At 35.5% G+C, this 18887-nt stretch overlaps 1 protein-coding gene across 3 annotated transcripts in view; it reads left to right on the top strand.

Annotated features, from left to right (window-relative positions):
* Positions 1-18887, top strand: part of ATP9B (ATPase phospholipid transporting 9B (putative)) — a 157160-nt gene that overhangs the window by 75717 nt on the left and 62556 nt on the right. For all 3 annotated transcript variants that reach the window (XM_051798877.1, XM_051798876.1, XM_051798875.1), the window contains exons 10-11: positions 2697-2772; positions 9097-9173. In XM_051798877.1, coding sequence (XP_051654837.1) covers positions 2697-2772; positions 9097-9173 — 153 coding nt within the window. The remainder of the gene's footprint in view (positions 1-2696; positions 2773-9096; positions 9174-18887) is intronic.

Here is an 18887-nt window from a genome sequence, read left to right as displayed (position 1 = left end):
TTAGAACCAAATCTGACCCTGTTTAAAACACATATGCCAGTAAAAGGAACATAACCAGAAGAATTAACTGTGGGATTGGTGTGGGGAAGGAATCTCTTTCAATGGTGCAAGTAAACTAATGTGTATTCCACTTTCCTACAAAAGTTGGTGGGTGTTGTTGTGCTCGATCCTGTCAGGCAGGAACAGAGCTAGAAGAGGTCAAATAGAAGTTCAGTGGTTCACTCAAGGATTAGGTATTTAGACTTAAAGGCCTCTGTCATTATTTGCAAAAATTTGTAATAAGTTGTAGCTTTGTCACCTTTTAAATGACTTCTTGAAATTTGTCATGGTCTTTGGTCAGTTATATTAAGAATTCAGGACTAGGAGTAGCATATATTCAATTTTTACTTTACTGTTCATCTTTCCTTTTTCTTTGCACATGCAAGAGCTCCAGACTAATTTCCAAATAAGAACTGTAGACAGTTTAAACCTCTATGATCAATACTGCACATGGATTAAAAAAACAAGACTATATAGAAGCTTAAATACAATACTGAACTGCACTATTCTGGTAATGAATTTAATTCAGAATTCAAAGATCAATAAACGTAGAGCTGCCAAATGAAATTCAACCCAGCAGACCTTAAGTGGAAACTTTGTCAGCTGATGATAGGTAGAATTGTAAAAGTCAAGCAAGTTGAAAAAATTTGAACTATGCAGAACAGTTTGTGGATGATATGAAGTAATCAAGGTTAGCATGTGTGTTGCTGACTGAGAAAAATCTGTGGATCTCATGGCAAGTCATGTGAAATTAAGACTCCTGTTTGGTGCCAGGCTCACCATTTGGGTTGAAAGTGGCAGCCTTTCACTCTTGTCACTAGTGGCTAATCCGCATTGGCTGATATGAAAGAATTTTGGGAAAGTTGTCCTGTTAGATTCAGCAATTCTTGAAAAGCCCATGACAGGAATGAAAAAATTTAATAACTGTTTTCAACTCACATATGACCAGTTTGTTTCCAATTTCTAACCTTGTAGAAACAGATGCTGAAACCTCATGTGAAAACTTACCTCTGGATGTAGTTGTGTTTCAACATTATAGGTATAGAACAGTGGTATAGATGGCACTCTCTGCACTGACTGCCATGCCCCAAGCTGCCACAGTTGGTATTTTGACTATATAAGTGATGTCGTCCTCTGGAAAAACTTGGGGTTTTGGATGATTTCTTTTTAGACTTATGTCTGTACACTGCTTAATGAGACTTTCAGAAGGCCGAAATAATCCCAGAATTCAAATAATTCAGGAACAACTGAAAATCAAACCAGGAACCTAAGCATTATGAGTTAGGGGTAAAGCAAATAATTCTTGCAGTATTAATTCCTTAGGTAAGAATTAAAAAATAATTCTCTTTTTTTTTAATTTAAGGTTAATCTTATAGAACAATGATGATTCTTCACAGAATCACAAAATATTCTGAGTTGGAAGGGACCCACAAGGATCATCAAGTCCAACTCTTTAAGTGAATGGCTTACAGGCATACAACCTGCAACCTTGGCATTATTAGCTCCATGCTCTCACCAACTGAGCTGATCTCAGGGTCATCAGAATTTAAGTCTTGATTCAAAATTTGTGGTGTTCTTCTTAGGGCTAACTCCATGTTCTCCCTCTCTTTCCCTCTGTTTTTGATAGAATGGTTCTCTATGCCTTTTAAACAATGATTTTTTCCTCACTTAAGACAATAAGAGCTGTAGTTTCCTTGCTATGTAGGGGTCTTTTGAAGTACGCACAAAAACATATCTGTTTAGTTTGAGATTTTTCTTTTTTAGAAATAGAAATTTCTATGCAACTCACACTGTGTTTGGTGGTCGTTTCAAAATAGAGATGAAAAATAGATGTAGATTTTGGCTATTGACAATTTGTAGAATTTATTGTGTACTTTCGTAAATCAGTCATCCCCTTTTCCTGCAATATGTTTAGCACAATCTGTAATTTGATGAAATACACCTGATTATTCTACCTCCTAAAGTTTCCTGTAGTGGTACACAGCACATTCCACAGCTGCTAATGAGTAACAAATCTGTACATGCTCCAAATTGATTATGAGAGATTGTTTACAATCTGTGGATCATTATTGCTTGGGAGGAGAGAGGGGAGGGGAAAAAAAAAAGAAAGTTTAAAGTAATCATGGAATCAATTTTCTATTGGAAGTATTTTCCCATGGAATATATATTTTGTAAGTGTGTGGTAAGACAACAAAAGCCTGCATTTCTTTTTAGAAGTCTAAATATTCTTCCCTGAAGTTGATATCATGTTGATCGGGTACAAAATGATGATGACTATAACTTACTGTATGAATTATAGATTATTTAGATAGAGAACAGAGTATTCATTTTTGGTGGTTAACTTTCATAATTCCCTTTAACTGCTTGCTACAGTAAACTGTTCTGCAGTTTGATACATCTGAGAAAAGAATATGTTCCTTTTAAAACATTTTTACTTTAGATCTTTGAATATAGTTGGATTTCAGTAGTATGAACTTCAATCACTATTTCACTTTTTGGAAAATTATTTGTGTGTATACAGTATGTGCAATGAATGCTGTTATACAGTGATTGATATAAGGATGCAAGCATCCTGTGCAAGTTACTCAGATGGTTTGGCATGGTTCTTAACACTTTGTGATGGTGATTTACTTATTAGGTGTTCATATTTTTAACAGGAAGACAGTGATCCTGCAGTTCATGAAAGCCTAAGCATAGAAAATACATTATGGGCAAGCACTGTTGTTGCTTCAGGTAAGTGTTGCAATAGAAAGGCTGATAATGAATCTAAAAACTTCTGTGGAAGCATATCTTTATTTTTTAAAAGCCATTAATATTTCACATTGTAAAATGTCTTTGTCTTCCAGGCTATTAAACTCTTGCTTTTCTGCCTTCTCATTGATTTCATCATGTTACTCAAAATATATTCATGCGTTTTTAATCCTCCTTAATAGCTTTGGGAGTTTTTTACTTAGATTTTGCTCTTTCAGTAGTGCTATCCTTTGTACCCCACTGAAGTCACTGACCTTTTTGATTTAGTTAAAACTTCAGGTTGTAATGTCCTCTCAGAAGCACTGTGGATGCTTCTTCTTGCTAAAAAGCAAGAGTGGTTTTGGATTTGTTAGGAGTTTTTCTCTTATATACTCCATGCTTAAAATCTTCTTTCAGGCAAAATCTTAATCAGAAAGAATAGATCAGTTATACAATTATTTAATTTTAAAATAATAGGATCTAAATGTTAGAAATGTTTCATATATGTCCTAGATATTATAAAGAGTTCACATTTCCTAGATGCTGTAATTGGCCTTCAAGCCATTGCAGTGTTGCTTTTTTGAGAGCAGAAATTTATTTTCTTTCACTTTTGCTCTATGTAAAAAAAGTCAAAAGGGCTGTGGTTATTCTTCTGCACAAAATGACTGATAATAAGGAACTGGTAAATGATTTTTAAAAAGAACTAAGATTTAACATGGGGAATTGGAACAACTGGAAACATAAACTGAGAGAGGGGGGAAGAAAGTAAAAAAGGGTCTCCACCTAAATTATAATGTTAGTCCCTACTATGAAGACATCTTACATCAGTGAGGGGTCTGCTGGAAGGCTGGGGGAAAGAGATTAATTTTGAGAAGGTTGCAAAGGAGTCTGTGAGCAAGCACTCCTTTCCAGAGTCTGAAAAGGTAGTCATGTTCTTTGATCCTTAGTATTGGTGGGCTTGATTGCACTGGAAAACTATTCTCTCTAAAACTGTCAAATGTTGTCCTCAGTTAGATTTTTAACTTATGTAGCCAAGATCTGTAACTTTGTCTGAAAAGGTGTTTCTCATGTATTATAAATTTCAATACTGTGCATATTTGAGTTTGCTTTCCTCAAATCTATGTACAGGGGAAAACTACGCTCAAAAAATATGCATTTGCAAACTCACTAATTCTGAATTAGTAATTTTGAATTTTAATTGAAAGCTGTTCATGTTTTCATTTCCAAGATAGGTGATTTTTGTTTAGAATTGTAGCTATTGACTGAGGCCTCTTGATCTGCCATCTAAAGTTGTCACCCATGTTAATGAAAACAGTGTTCCTTAAAATTTGTACCTTAGGGTATCTTAGGATTTTTCACTTCTGAGGGATCTTGTGAAAGTCTAATTACTTATGAAGGACTTAAGTTCATTAATAGTGGCAGTAGAAAAACACAAGAAAAGATAATTCTCTTGTTGGAGCGTAGTTTTGAATAGTGGAATAAGACTCTAAGGGAGACTCAGGGCAAACTCACTGAGTGATACAAAGGAAAAAATACTGAATGACTCTTCAAGACTGCAGCCCCTTCTGAAGGGAAAAACAGCATGATCAAGAAATTAAAAATTGTGTCCTGATATGCATACAGAAGTTGGCTTGAATTAAGGTAGCAGAGAAAAATAATTCCTTCACTAATTGATTTTGTGACATTAATTATACCTGAACTTTGGCATATGATGCATTTCACTTAACCTTATTTCATGTATTACCTACAATTTAATACCGTGGTAACATGCTTCTCTCATGTAAGTATTGCAGCTATTAAGCATGTAAGAATTCTGTTTGGGTATTTCCTCATTCTGTATGGCATCATAAATCTGGATCTTAAGAATTACTCAGCACCTCTGTGGAGGTAATCTTAGCATTTGATAGGATTAGGCCTTTAACAAAAGGTAGGAAATTATTGTCTTCAGTCTGTTGCTTATCTGTTAAGACAATTGTAAGGTGCACTGTGCATGTAGTCATGAGAAAGACTGTAAGGCAAACCATCTATCAGATTGTCAAAATGTCCTAGATTTGGTTGATACAAAGTCTTATTTAATTTTCAAAAAGGTTTTGCATAGGACATATTGTAGGGTGAGAGGATTCTCCTTTCAGTGACTAAATAAATGCTGAATTTCCTGATACTCTCTTCGAAGTATTACGTAACACCATTGCATGAGATTGGAGAGCCCACTGTCTCCAAGATATATGTAATTGCTGTTTGTCAAGGTGAGATGGAGGGTCAAGGTCAGGCTGGGAAAACTGTTTGGGCAATTGCATGGGGTGTACCTCAGAAAACTTGAGCTGTGGTTGCTGATGCCCTGACAGGTCTAGAAGAGAGAGACCACAAATCAATATTTTTGCAGAGCAGTAACAGTAAATTTAAGTATATAAAGGCTTCAAGGAATCTTATCAACAGTATCTTGAATGCAGGTTACCAAAGCTCATGAAAATATTAGGATACTACAATAATGGATTCTGCAGGAAAAAAAACCCAACAGCAACACCTATTGAGTAGAGCAGTACAAATGACAAGAAAACTATTTGCTATAGTTTCATATTTTTATTTTCTTTTTGAATTTTGGGAACCATAAAAATTGGTTTAACAAAATCATGTAATGTCAAACAACTCAAGAATAAAATATTGAACATCCTTTTTTAGATCAAACAAATTAATACAGTGAGCTAAATGGGCGGGGGGGAGGGAATCCATTTTGCCACACCTAATATATCCCCAGTTGTTCTAGTTTCAAAATTGATACTTTAGATATCTAAAGTGAGACTCCTAGTACTATCACATATGCACTGCTTCCTTTCTGCCTTTTGCTGCAAAGCCCTGACAGAGATATGGTGACCGTGTGTATGATGCTTATCCCGACCGTATAAAACACAAAGACTGACGTGCCAGGATCACACTGGAAGCCTCTGGCACGGGTAGAAATCAAAAGCCTTTCTCAAGTACACAGCATGCAGTCGTCCTTTTGTTATTCTTTAATAAGTGAGATAGGAAAAAACATTCGAACTTTTTCCACTTATGGGCAATACCTCAGTGGGTTTCAAAAAGGTAACAGCAAGGTATGGAGTCTGTCATTCATAGTATCACTGTGGAATTAATAATAGTGCCTGAAGGAAAGGAAATTTTGATTAGTGAAAACTTGAAAAACTACTGTCACCGGAGAAAGAATTTTAAATATAAGCAAATAATTTAAACCATCAAGTATTCTGAAAACCTCTTAGTTTATTTTTAATTAAATTACTTATCTTTCAGTTCATTTGTGCCTGTGGCATCAATGACTGTGGTGTTTGTGTTTATTGAAAGCTTTGGTGGGTTTCCTTTCAGAAAGGGATAGAGGAAAGTCAGCAGTTAAATTTTAAAAAGCCTCAAAAGGTCCACTACAGTATGGACTTCAGCTTTTTGTTCTCCATTTGCAGTAATGATCAGTGTGGTTCAAATGCTAAAGAAGATAAGAAGATAATGCAGTTTTCTGAGAAACCTGCTGAGATACCTATTAAGAGGACATTTGTATTAATGAAATTTTGTCATCATTTCAGCAGGTGTCAGTCTTGCGAAGTTACTTTAGATAAAATCAGAACAATTTGTATAACTGCACAGTTGTAAAAAGCACTGTTTTCTGCCAAGTCCTACACATGATTTTAATTAATTTGCATGCACTCTAGTTTTTATATGGTTCACATAGTGCTTGGGAGATGCCAAAAATTGGTATGATCACACAGTGGATTCAGAGTATGCCTATTTGTGTGTGTTAATTCTTCACTAGTCCACTTTTGCTTTTTTTTCCCCCCCCCCGGCCCACATATTTATTCTAGTGGTATCTCATAACTTCTCCATCCTTCATTAACCACTCTGTCTTTACCTATTTGCTCAACTGACATGAGACCCAGTTTGCAGAGGCCCTATACATAAAAACACACGAGTCATTGCTTTTAGTAAGCCCAGGCTTGAAGCTATGCTTCCAGGAACCCCAAAGTGGATTCAGTTTTTTTGTATAGGACACAACAGTCCCTGGTGCAACCACTGTGGGATGAAACTGAAATTAGGCTTGGAATTCCTTACACCAATATACTTCAGGTCTAAGGAACCCCTGATTTACCATTGATATGGTGCTAATACCACAAAAGTTTAAAATCTAAGATGAATATCTTAGTACAAGCAGCAGTTTAGTAAGATCTAACCAAAATTCTGTTCTAAATTCAGTACTCAGAATGGAATTTATCTGACTTTGGCCTTTGAAACCAACTTTCCAAGGAGCAAAATATGAGACAAGTAAGACAGCTGCATGCACAGCCTAGCCAGGTGAAACTTAGCAGAGAGGTGCCATCTGGGATGTAGAAGTCTTCCCCAACTTCTATTGAACTAAAGAACTACCAAGGCAGAGATTGTTGGAGAGTGCAGAAAGGGATTTCCTACAAGATATTGTCCAGTGCGTTGTGACAGTTGGGCAGAGGTCAGTTCTGAGGATCACTTCAAAATAAAATGCCCAAAAGGGATGTATGGGCATTCGTTGGAGAACAGTCAAGTTCAGAAATTATGGACCAATGGACTATTGGAGAAATTTTGAGTGTGTCAGGGGCATGTTACATATATGTTAATGTGTAGATTTGCATGTGAAACTGTCAGCAGAGGCAGACTAGCTTTGGGGAAATTATCCTGTCAAGGGAAATTGTAAGAAAAAGCTTTAGTATGGAGAGGAAAATAATAGAAAAAACATTTTTTAAGTGTCCAGAAGGTGTAATGTATAATACTGAGAGAATTAATTTTCTTCTTAGTAACTGGTACAGTGCTGTGTTCTGGATTCAGCATGAGACTAATGTTGAAAACACACTCATGGTGTAGTTGTTGCTCAGCAGTGCTTACCAGGGGCTTTTCAGTTTTCTATGCTCTGACAGGGAGGAGCTACACAAGAAGAAGCTGGGAGGGAGTGTGGCCAGGACAGCTGACACAAACTGACCAAAGGGATATCCCGTACCATACAGCTTCATGCCCAGTGTAAAAACTGGGGGAGTTGATTGGGAGGGGCTGATCGCTGCTAGGGGATGGGCTGGGCATCAGTCAGCAGGTGGTGAGCAATGGTACTATGCATCACTTGTTTCTCTTGGGGTTTTTCTTCTTTTTTTTTATTACAGTATTTATTATCATTAATATTATAATTAGTATTACTAGTATTGTTGTTATATTTTACTTTGTTTCTGTTATTAAACTGTTCTTATCTCAACCCACAAAGTGGAGAGTTTTTTCTTTTTTTTTTTCTGAGTCTCCTCCCCATCCTACCAGTAGCACACTGTGAGAGAAGAAGTGAGTGAGCAGCTGCATAGACCTTAGTTGCCATCTGGGGACAGGACACGGTCTTATTTTTGAGTAAATGAAACTTCTTTAATGCCAACATCTTTTAACTATCATCTTTTTTTCTTTGAGTATTACCTGCAAGACCAGTAGCAGATCTTGCATGTGGTCCTGATTGCCCCAGACAAGTTAATGTCAGACAAACATATAATACTTTTTTTTAAAAAACTTTTCTGAGCAGAGAATTTCTGACAAGTTGCATTAATTATTTCTTTGTAGCATAATGACCTCCAAAAAAAATTCATTATTGGTTGTACTGCCATAAAGCCATTTCAGATCACTCGATAAAGTAATAGAAATAAGAGGGTTGTTTTATGCAAGAAAGTGTTATAGTGGAATATTGATAAAACCCCTAAAATTTTCTTTACTATAAAAATTTATTTAGTGATGCTGAAGCCAAATTTTCCTGTATCATCCTGTAAAAATTGACTAAAAGGTAATTGAAACTTGGGAATCATTTTTATAAGTTAATGAACATAAGAATATTTTTGTATCGGATTCTATCAAAGTGATTAATAGGATGAACTAAATTTTCACTGGAGATGACAGAGATAGTAGGCTATTTGTGTGTGATGTATTCAGCACCATTTTACTAATTTTTGTATTCCTTGTGCAGTTGTTTATACTGTGTGTTAACTTCCGAAAACAGTTGGAGACAATTTTAAGTTGAAATAGAAATTTTTAACCAGTTACATTGGAAGTATTGTTTCCATAAAAAAGAAGGAAAGCGTGTAATGATTTTTATGGATGTTAATTACAGAAGTTATGATGATCCTTTCATTGTCAATTATGAAAAACAGCATTCACAGTACTACTCATAAGTGTTTGGGTTTTTTCGTACAATTGATTTAAGGAACTGTAAAGTATTGCAAGTTTTAATTCAAGCAAATTTTCTCTTATTTACTAGACACCTCTGTTTTACTGTTTGTTTGTTTGCTTGTTTTTCAGGAACTGTAATTGGTGTTGTTATTTACACAGGCAAGGAAACACGAAGTGTAATGAACACATCCAATCCAAAAAATAAGGTAAGGTAGTCTTACTGTGGGATTTCCAACTTCTGTTTTCATAAAACTTAAACATAGATGTACCTAAGCCCAAAAATCTACATATTCTTGCTCTGATGTATTTCATGTTGCTGGACTGATTTGAATTTTGGTACAAGAAGTGAATTCCACTGCAGTCTCCTTTTGGAAGTAAAATTATTCTTCCTTTAGCTTGGAGCATTACAGGTACTAATGAAGTATCTGAAGTATCAATGTGCATCTTCATAATTTTGTACTTCTGTCTCATAACTAAATATTCTCACTTCATTGCTCTCAGATTATTTTACTGTAAAGTATTTGGCTAAAGCTACACAGTAGTTTTAGGAGTGTACTCTATACTCTACCCAAATACTACTAGGAGTGTACTCTACCCAAATACTACTAAAGTGTATTTGGGTTCCAGAGAAGGTAGAACACAGTAAGTGAAATTCCGTTCAGTACCCAGAACAGAACACTATTTCAGGGATTTTTGCAAGCAATGAAAACATTGTCAAGAGATTTTTCTGTCAAAAAGATACCAGAAGTTTGAGTGCTTCCCTCTGTACAAGGTTCTTTCAGTTCTAAACAAGGCAAATAGCTCTTCACTTAATCGGTAATGTTTCTAATGTAAGTTGGGGAGAGCCCTCAATTATAAAGAAATAAAACTTCAGCTATGGGCTGTATCTTACAACCTAGACCTGTGTTTAGTAGGGAGATAATTATATTAAGAAAGAAAAAAATTATTGCAAGAGGTTTAGAAAAAAAATCAATTGTGACAGGTTGCCATTTTCACGCCATTCATAATAAGTTGCTCTGAGTAGAAACATCAAGAATGAAATGATAATACAAATTGCTTGAAGCAGTTACTGCAGTCCCCTGAGTGTATTGATTTGTGTTTCTAATAAAGAGATGCTTTTAAATGTCTCATTGACAGAGACAGGTGATATGTACCATTACGTAGATTAAAATGGCCATTTATTATTTTAATCTTTGTAACATGCATTTTAAAATAATGGAGTAAAACGGAACCGGAATGTTTATGGTACACAGTTATTTTCTGTTCCATCTGATACGAAGATGAGCCCTTTAGTAATAGAATCTTTCTCTTAAGAATTCTGAACAACTTCTGACTAATAAATAATTCTCACAAGTGTTTAAAATTAAATTAATGTGGTAAATTGATAGGGGAGTATGCATAAACGTAACATGCATTACCCCAATTCAACAGATTGTATGAGATGAGAGTTGTATGAGATTTTTAGTAAAAGTTTGTTAAAAATTTTTTCTTGAATATTTCACACAGAAGCTATGATAAAGCATAAAAGGATTTGTGTTTAAAATTTCCCCAGTGTTTTCAAAATTATTATTAATATTAAAAGAGTTGCTCCAAATTTTCTTCAGCAAGATTAAGAAGCAGATAAACCTAGAGCAAAGAGATCCAGCTGCGTGTTGACAAGCTGCAGCATGGTTCTTACTACTGCATATATCACCTTTAATGTTACAGCTGCTAACAAGAGGGTGGTTCAAGCCCTGGAACAGGCTTTATGGAGAGGTGGTTGATATCCCAGACCTGTCAGTGTTTGAGACATTTGGACAGTGCCCTTAATGCCATGCTTTAACTTTTGGTCAGCCCCAAAGTGGTCAGGCAGTTGGACTTGATGATCACTGTAGATCCCTTCCAACAGAAATAGTCTATTCTATTCTGTTTAGAAATCATGCTTTTAAGTAGCATTTTATCTGCCATTGATAAATGAGGTGATGCATGTCTAACAAAACTGTACTCAGTAGTTGTCCAAAGGCCTTTCCAGGAGTCACTGACCTATGAAGATGTTCAGCATTCTAAATATGTGTATTCATTTGTTCCTTGGAAGCATTTAGTTCTTTGTATCATAGTTAGCTTATTGGAATCTCATAAATGTGAAGAATGAGGTTTAATATAGTATGTGTAAAATTACTTGCTTTAAATGCCTGTGCCTTGGTAATTGATCTGTAGAATATCTTAAAAATGTAAAAGATTTTAATGCTGCAAACTGACATTGAATGCAAACTGAGGAGGTGAAGACTTTCTCTAGGGTCTGTTTTCTGCATCAGCTGCATCAGCTCTGCATCAACTGTCTTTTTAAATTAATTTGTAAATGTGTAAATGATTCTTGTGTGTATCAATTCTTCAGCAGTAATGCTGACATGAGGTTTTCTTCTCTATGGACTGAACAACCTTGTTTAAAGCAGTAGCCAACATGTAACATGACCAGTAAGGATGCGTTTGGGAACTGAAAACAGAAAAACACTTAAGGCTATCACAGATGAGCAAGTGATAAAATGCAGTACTGCAGTGTAAAAACTGGTTGTCATCATTTTTTAACACTTAATTTTAACTGTGTTTTTCTGTGAAGTTAGCATTGTACTGTCTCTGTACTTTTTTCTACCATGGGAGGAGATTGGTTTGCATACTTCTGCAAGATGAGACGCTGCCTGTAGGTGATATTTCTTGCTAGTTAGCCTTACAGAAGGTAGACAAACAGTAGTCAGTACATTCCTCCTCTGTGTATTTGGGAGTCTTCTTGTGTTTTCTCAAGCTTGATAGTAGCAATTACATGTTAGGTAGGGTATGTAGCATTAGGAGCCAAAAAGAGGGCAAAGGAAGTCTAAAATAGTCTTTGAGATTAGAAGATATATTACTGTTGAGAGATTGAAGATTTGAACATTAAAAAAAAAAATTTTTGTACCTAACTTGCTGAAACAAAATTGAAATTACATTGATAGATTGTGCTATTGCTGCAAACTTGGGAGGAAATAAGTATGCCTCCTCTTCTGCTTTAGGAAAGAATTGTTTCAAATACTGTTTGAGACTGGTTTTAAATGGCACATTGTTTCTCTCTGCTGCTCTTTGAAAACAAATAAAATTAAGATTTTCTTGTACCATGTGCTCGTTTAGAATTTAGTTCAATGATGCTGTTGTCTTCTGGCCTTGGGAGAAAGCAAACACTGAGATCTATGATTCTCAATTTACATTGTCAGACTGAAACTCCTATGTCCAGAAATAAGCAAGAAACACATGGGCTTGACTTTTATCAGTCCTCTCTTCATTGAAATACAGATAAGTGCTTCAGTAGTATTTCTTGCTGGAGAATAACTTTGCTGCTCTACTTTGTACTATAAACTTGGTTTTTCTAATGGCAAATTTTTAGTTTCCATGCTTAAGGGTAGATGCTTTTTGACTGAATGAATATTAAAATTTGGAGATGCAGACCTGCTCTATAAACACTCAGCAGAAGACTAAAACTGAAATAAGTTTAAGCAAACTTACATATGAAAAATTGTGAAATGTATGTACCTGTTCAAGCATGGAGTTGATCTGTATATTAAACTTAGAAGGATTTATTGTGTTTGCTGAAGTATTTAGTCATTCAAGCAACAATTTTCTTAACTTAAAGTCAACACTTAGTTGTTTTATTACAATTGTAAAAATTGTTTCATTGCCTAAGGATGCAGACACAGTCTGAAAAACACAAAGATAGAGAACATAGAATTTTCTTAATGGATCAATTCAATATGTTTTTAATTCCAAACAATATAAAGAAAAATTATTTCTGGCAAGGTTTAATTTCAGCCTGAAATGATATATGTTCTGTGCTTTAGATAAATGTAGAAATGGTAACATCAACATTATAGTGTAATGGCTCTCTGCATTTTGCCTCATTGGCAGTCACATCAGCTTACTCAGGAATGCAGTTCCAGCCTTTAAAGGAAAAAAAAAAAAAATCAGATTGAATTGTGCTCCTCACAATGCTGTAATCAGTAATCAATCCTATTTGGATAGATATTCTTAAACCTTGGCTTTCTGGATGAAGTTGGACTTGTCAATGGTAAAGGTCATTTATAGGTGTTAATTAACCAAGAGGGAAATTAACAAACTAAGGTTATTTATTTATTTTGTCTGGCATTTTAGTATGTTCTCATTCTTACCTATTTAAAGTGCAGAACAGTTTTTTGTTATCTAAATTCAGCTTTTGCAGCTTTGCTCTTCATACAATGCAAGATTGTTAGTGCAGCCCTTCTGCAAATGTGACCTGTTCCCATCAGTGAAAAGAGATTTTGGGGGTAAAATTAAAAAAACACAGTATAGTTGGAGGGAGATGGAAATAAATTCAAGGGAATATATTTTGTGTACTAAGATTGAAACATTAAAATTACTTGGACTTTGCAATATATATGCACTCAGAATGTACACAGTACATCAAAATGAGAAGAAATTATCTTAAATGGAACTCCTGAGAAATCAGTAGCCTCTCTAAAGGAGCTATAGCATGTAATCTGCCTAGTGCACTTCAGATTAGTATAAAAATAGTTTTAGTGTTGCTAATCCTTACAAGCAGCATTCAAAAGACTTTTTTTTTTGCCTTATTTTATGGAATTCTACATCTGCTGTTAAGTTTTAACATCAGAAGTAAAACTTCATAGTAACTATCCAGTGTTCATCAAAATAATATTTTTTTACCCTAATTCTTAACTAGCCTGAAAGCTAACTACTGCATGTCTTGTGGTTTGTGCTTTTGTTATTGGTTTGTTGTTTTGGTTTGTTCTTTTTTAACAAATGAAAATCTAAGAACAGTTATTATTTTTCTTTCTGTGTGTATGTATTTTGGTTATTTGAAAATGGACTTACTGGTGAGCCTTGAAGTAGAGAATAATATTTCTATTCTGGTAAACTGAGGCAAAATCACTTTCCCTCTTTTTCTTTCTTATTCTCTCCTCACACAAAATTTCTTCCTGGTGTTTTGTGACCAAATTTACTTCTCTGCTTATCTATGCTTGTTCTTCTCTTTCCTCCCTTTTTATGGGGATAATTTTTGAAAAAATATTTACTAAAAAAGGACACCACTCCCTCCAGTTCCTTATTTGGAGTGAAATAGAGTGGCTGGAGCAGATTCATGGGTTCCCAGAAAGTGATACCACTTCACCAATTTTCCTATTCATAGCTTTTTCAATACTCAAAGTATATGCTTCTCCTACCTTGACACATTTTTTGAACATCAATAAATTTGGTTGTCCAACATCTTGTAGTAGCATTAGTAAACCATTCGTATCTGTTGCCCCTCAAAGGCTGACATTTCTAAGTTCAACTTCATTTGTGTTCAGAGCTTCTTCATAAGGGCATTGACTTTATCCTGCTGCTACACTGTTATGCAAGAACCCAGTACCTTCGCTTGTATGTTTTTCTTATTAAATGGATAATTTGATGTTCATAGTCTATTTGAGAAGAATGGTTTTCTGTGGCTTTATGCCTGAAGGATCTGGGATAAAAGCAGAACCTTGAAAACTGTTATGTGGCTCTTAATGACAAATGTCAGTGAATTATAAGAAAAAGGTTTATGTAGCACTTTTTACTGGAGTATAGTCTACTGTGGTTAATCCTCCTAAAAACTACTCTTTGTATGGGATAAAATGGAGAAAGCTGTCACCTGCAGGTAGTAAGTACTCCTCATGCTTAGTTTGTCCCCTGACGCGGAGCTTCTGTCCAAGAAAGTGCTTATCTACCAGCTTCCCATGAAGTATGAGAATCTCTCTTGGTGTACAGGAGAACTCTTGGGAGCAGGCCACAGGGGAAAACATGTAATATAGTGTTGATGTTTTTCTCTCTATGTACTGTCATCTCTGAACATAGGAAGAAGAGTAGCAAAAGGTAGAAAATAGAGTAACACCTTGAAAACCCTAGAGTGTCTCAGCAAGAAGAATGAAACAGGGTTACATAAGGAGGAAGACAAAAGACTTTTTTCTTGAAAAGTTTGGGAAGAAAGGGCTGAATGCCAGAGGAGCCACCTTTGTTCCAAACCTCCAAAACCAGGATTAGAACATAGGAATTCTGATGCTTGGGAATGGTCAGCAGTGTTTGGGCAAACCAAAAGCAAAATTTCTGTGTCCTTCACTCTGAAACAGAAAGAACATCTACCTATTTTAATTACCTTTAACTCCATTGACTGGAATAGTGATAGTCTCAAAGTGGAGATTTCAATCCTCAGGTGATTAGTATGGAAAAAGTATAAAGGAGCTGAGGTTTTCAGTTTTCTTTCATATATAGAAAATGGCAAGAATACTAGATTTATACCATGATATTAAGGCAATAAGAAAACAGTAGGACTGAAAGTCTTGATTGACTTCCTTGAGTGCATATGTGGACAGGAATCACTTAATACAAACAGTGTGTCATACCTGGTTTTTTTGTACATGTCTGTATTTTACATAGAGCACGCTGCTTCATTTCAGAGACTTGGTGGAGCATTTTTATGCACATTAGCAGTTCTTCTCAAATAGCAGTGTATATATTTTTATTCTCTTCTTTACATTCTTCTTCTCAACAGTAATAAAATGGTAATACTAAAAATGGGAAATTGGGGCACAAGAGATCAAAGGGACAGAGGGGGAGAAAGCCACAAACAAAAGAAATGGGAACTGAGAGTGGTCAGTTTAAGGTATTAGACTTCACTTGTCATCCAACTTAGTGTCTTATAGTACTCTTATATTTCAAGTACTGCTACTTTTGGTTTTGCATGTAAATGATGCCTGTAGCCTTAAAGTAAACTTGATCCTAATGTATTTGCTTTGGCATCTGAAAAATAATATTAGATCATCACTTGCTTATCTACTTTGCTGTTATATCCCTGAGTAAGTTGTTCTGTGTTGTGGCCTGCTATCAATTCACATGTTAGAGTTACAGAACAACCTATGCCCTAACCTCTGATTTGTTCTGAAAGCAACAATTAAACATATTATGCAATTGATAGCCGAAGTCATGTGATAGGTCTTTTCTGCCTGCATGTAATTTAGTGTGGTGCACTACATTGCTGTGTGGTGTCTGAGTCACTCAGCCTAAGTGCTGCACAAGGACCGAACTGAGGAGATTGACTGTGCTGTGTTATGGTACTGTGCTTCTTGGGACATGGATGTTGAATCACTATTCCTACTGCAGTTGGTACCACTGTCTGTTTACATTCCTGCTGTAAGGTAAAGTATGTGGAAATGTACAGTTCAGTACTAAACAAAATAATTGTTATATAGTAATATACAGAACAGCAAGGGAATGGCACTTTGGTAGTAAGAGAATACTCACTGTATTCTGGGTATACTTCTGGGTTTACTGTATTTTTTAGAGTTGATGGCAAACACTTCCACTGATTTTGCAAAGCCCAATAATTTATTCACAGCTGTAAAATTCCTACAATGTTAAATTCATCCCTTATTATAAGAATATAGAAGGATGAAATTTGATATGTTCCAATCAAAAACTGGCCATAAGCCAGTTCTGAGATCTATCTCTTGCCATTTGGAGACTCCCATTAAAAGTTGCTTGGATTTTTTTTCTCTTTTAGTATGTTTAGAACATGAATATGTTAGAATTTGTGTCCGCAGCTCGATGTCATTTCGCACTGGTGTTTGAGGAAGGATCAGTGGTGGAGTATACCATTTCTGCATCAGTCTATTAATCTATGAAAATAGATTACTCTCACAAAACAGTCTGAACAACTCTTAAAATGGATCAAATTATGGAATAACAACAACCTGTTGCTCATTCGTGAGAAATGCTGTGTATTTTACCAGTAACAAACTAGGCTAAAATGAATGATTTGTGGTAACATTTCAAATGATTTCTTTATTTTATCATTCTACAAAAGACAGTGCAAAAGGGAGATTGCTTGCATAGTTGGCTTGTGTGGAGTAACCAAGTGAGCTCTAAAAGAGGCAGACCCTGATGGCTGTTTCCTGTCAGCTGCTGCATCCACTGCTGCTAATCAGTTGTGGTAGTTTGCTTTTACATTTACATTGCTCCTTATGGCTTTGTTGCCATTCAGAATTTAATCATGCCATTGGCAAAATGCAGCTGCTGGGAGCTGGAGAGAGTAGGGGCAAAGGGCACAGCCTCTCAGAGGATATTTGTTACCTTATCCAGTGGCTTAGAACTGCACCACCTTCATAACGCTCTATCTACAAGGCCTTGCTTGCAGTGTGCAAGTAGGTGACCAAAATACTGACATAGTGGAAGGGGTCTGTTGTGTGTTTTCCTATATTAGGGTTCTGTTCTGTGCATGGGGTGTTTGTTAATAAGAGCAATGTAACACAGTTGGCACCTGTTTTTATGTTACATTTTTTACTTACTGCGTATTTTATTGGATCTGAGACCTTTAACTGATATGTTCAAAGTATATTAATTATTATTTTTTAAAATAATTATGAAAGAAGGATGTCTTAAATGTCAGATACTAGGATCTTTGAGACCTGAAGAGCATTCTTGAAATAGATGCTCATCTGATGTTCACATCTTTTATTTGGATGCTTTACAGGCGTTAATTACTGTTCAGCTGGATAGCCTTCTCTTCACGTACAGCAAGTACAGAAAAACAGGTCTTTTGTGGTTTTCATTTATGCAACTTAATAATTTATACAGCTGAAGTCTGATGTATTTCTCTAAGTACTGGAGGCTCAATAACCATCACGAGTCACATGACTTGAAATCTCAGTCTATAGTGATGAATATCTAGAGGGAAAGTTCTCTCCATATCAGGCTATAGTATTTGTTTTGATGTAGGCTGAACATAGTGGTCATGACTAAAATAGTTTACTTAGTTCTGTTTGCGCCCTTGAACTAACAAGCTTGTCATATTCTTAACAAATATGATCTTTGCCTTTCTTTTTTACCTCAGTTCAGAGAGCAAGCCTGTGGATACATTTAGCATTAAAATCACCATTCCAGCTTGTACCGGATGAAAATAATGTGGTTTTCATTGTGGATTAGTTTGCAAAAAGTGGATTGCTCTTCATATTCTTAAAGCTCATTCCCTTCCCATCATATCTCTTGGAATGTATCCCAAAACACTATTTATACAAAACAGCATTCAGTTTAATTTCTTTTATGAATTGGAGATGTTGTGGAATTTTTTCTTAATCTCATAGTCTCCAAGAAATCCACTCAAATATTTTCTTTCATAAAAGTAAAGATAGATTACTTGTGACTCAGCTGAAAATAAGATTCCTGCTGATGCCTACTGAGTTTGAGGCTTAGGCTTTTTTTGTTGTTCTGCCTATCACAGCTGTTTTTCTAGTTTGTTTGAAAGTGGTTCGACAGTTGTTTACTTCCTTTTTTTGAGGGAAATGTTGAAAAATTTTTTTGTTCACTTTGTCCTAATTCCCTCCTATATGTATGGTTTCTCTTTCACCGTGTGAGTCAGCCAGCACCAGTCCTCTGCTTTGTATTCAATATCCCTTTCTTCTGACTGCTTTCCCCCTTGGGTTGTTCTGCTTTTCCACCCTGTTATTCTGGTCTCTCTAATGTAGTTTCACCTACCCCTTTCTTTCTTTCATCTCTTCAGACATCTTACACATTCTTGTTTTTTCTCTGACCATGCATCTTGTTTGTGAAGAAAAAAATTTAATTGTTTGATAAAATTAAATCATCAAATAATATTCTTAATCTTTCACAGTTTTAAAAATACTGTCTTAGTGAGTCTGCACTCACTGTGGAACAGTGAAGTTCATGATCCTGGTTTACGTATTCAGCTCTGTCTGCATCCGTCCATGTGGTTCTTCCTCCTTAGCCTATCCAGCATTTCCTTTTAAAGCTTCTTTCAGTGTAACTTGTGACTTTTCATCTGCTCTGCTATGGAGTTATTGGCTTCAACTTGTGAATGCATGATTGATTTCTTGATGGTTTTATGCATGGGAAGA

Source organism: Manacus candei, unplaced genomic scaffold, assembly GCF_025592945.1.
Source record: "Manacus candei isolate 608988 ecotype Guabito, Panama unplaced genomic scaffold, ASM2559294v1 h1tg000049l, whole genome shotgun sequence".
NCBI classification, from domain to species: Eukaryota; Metazoa; Chordata; class Aves; order Passeriformes; family Pipridae; genus Manacus; species Manacus candei.
The sequence above is the reverse complement of the archived record's forward strand: the minus strand, read 5'-3'. Positions and strand labels throughout refer to the sequence as shown.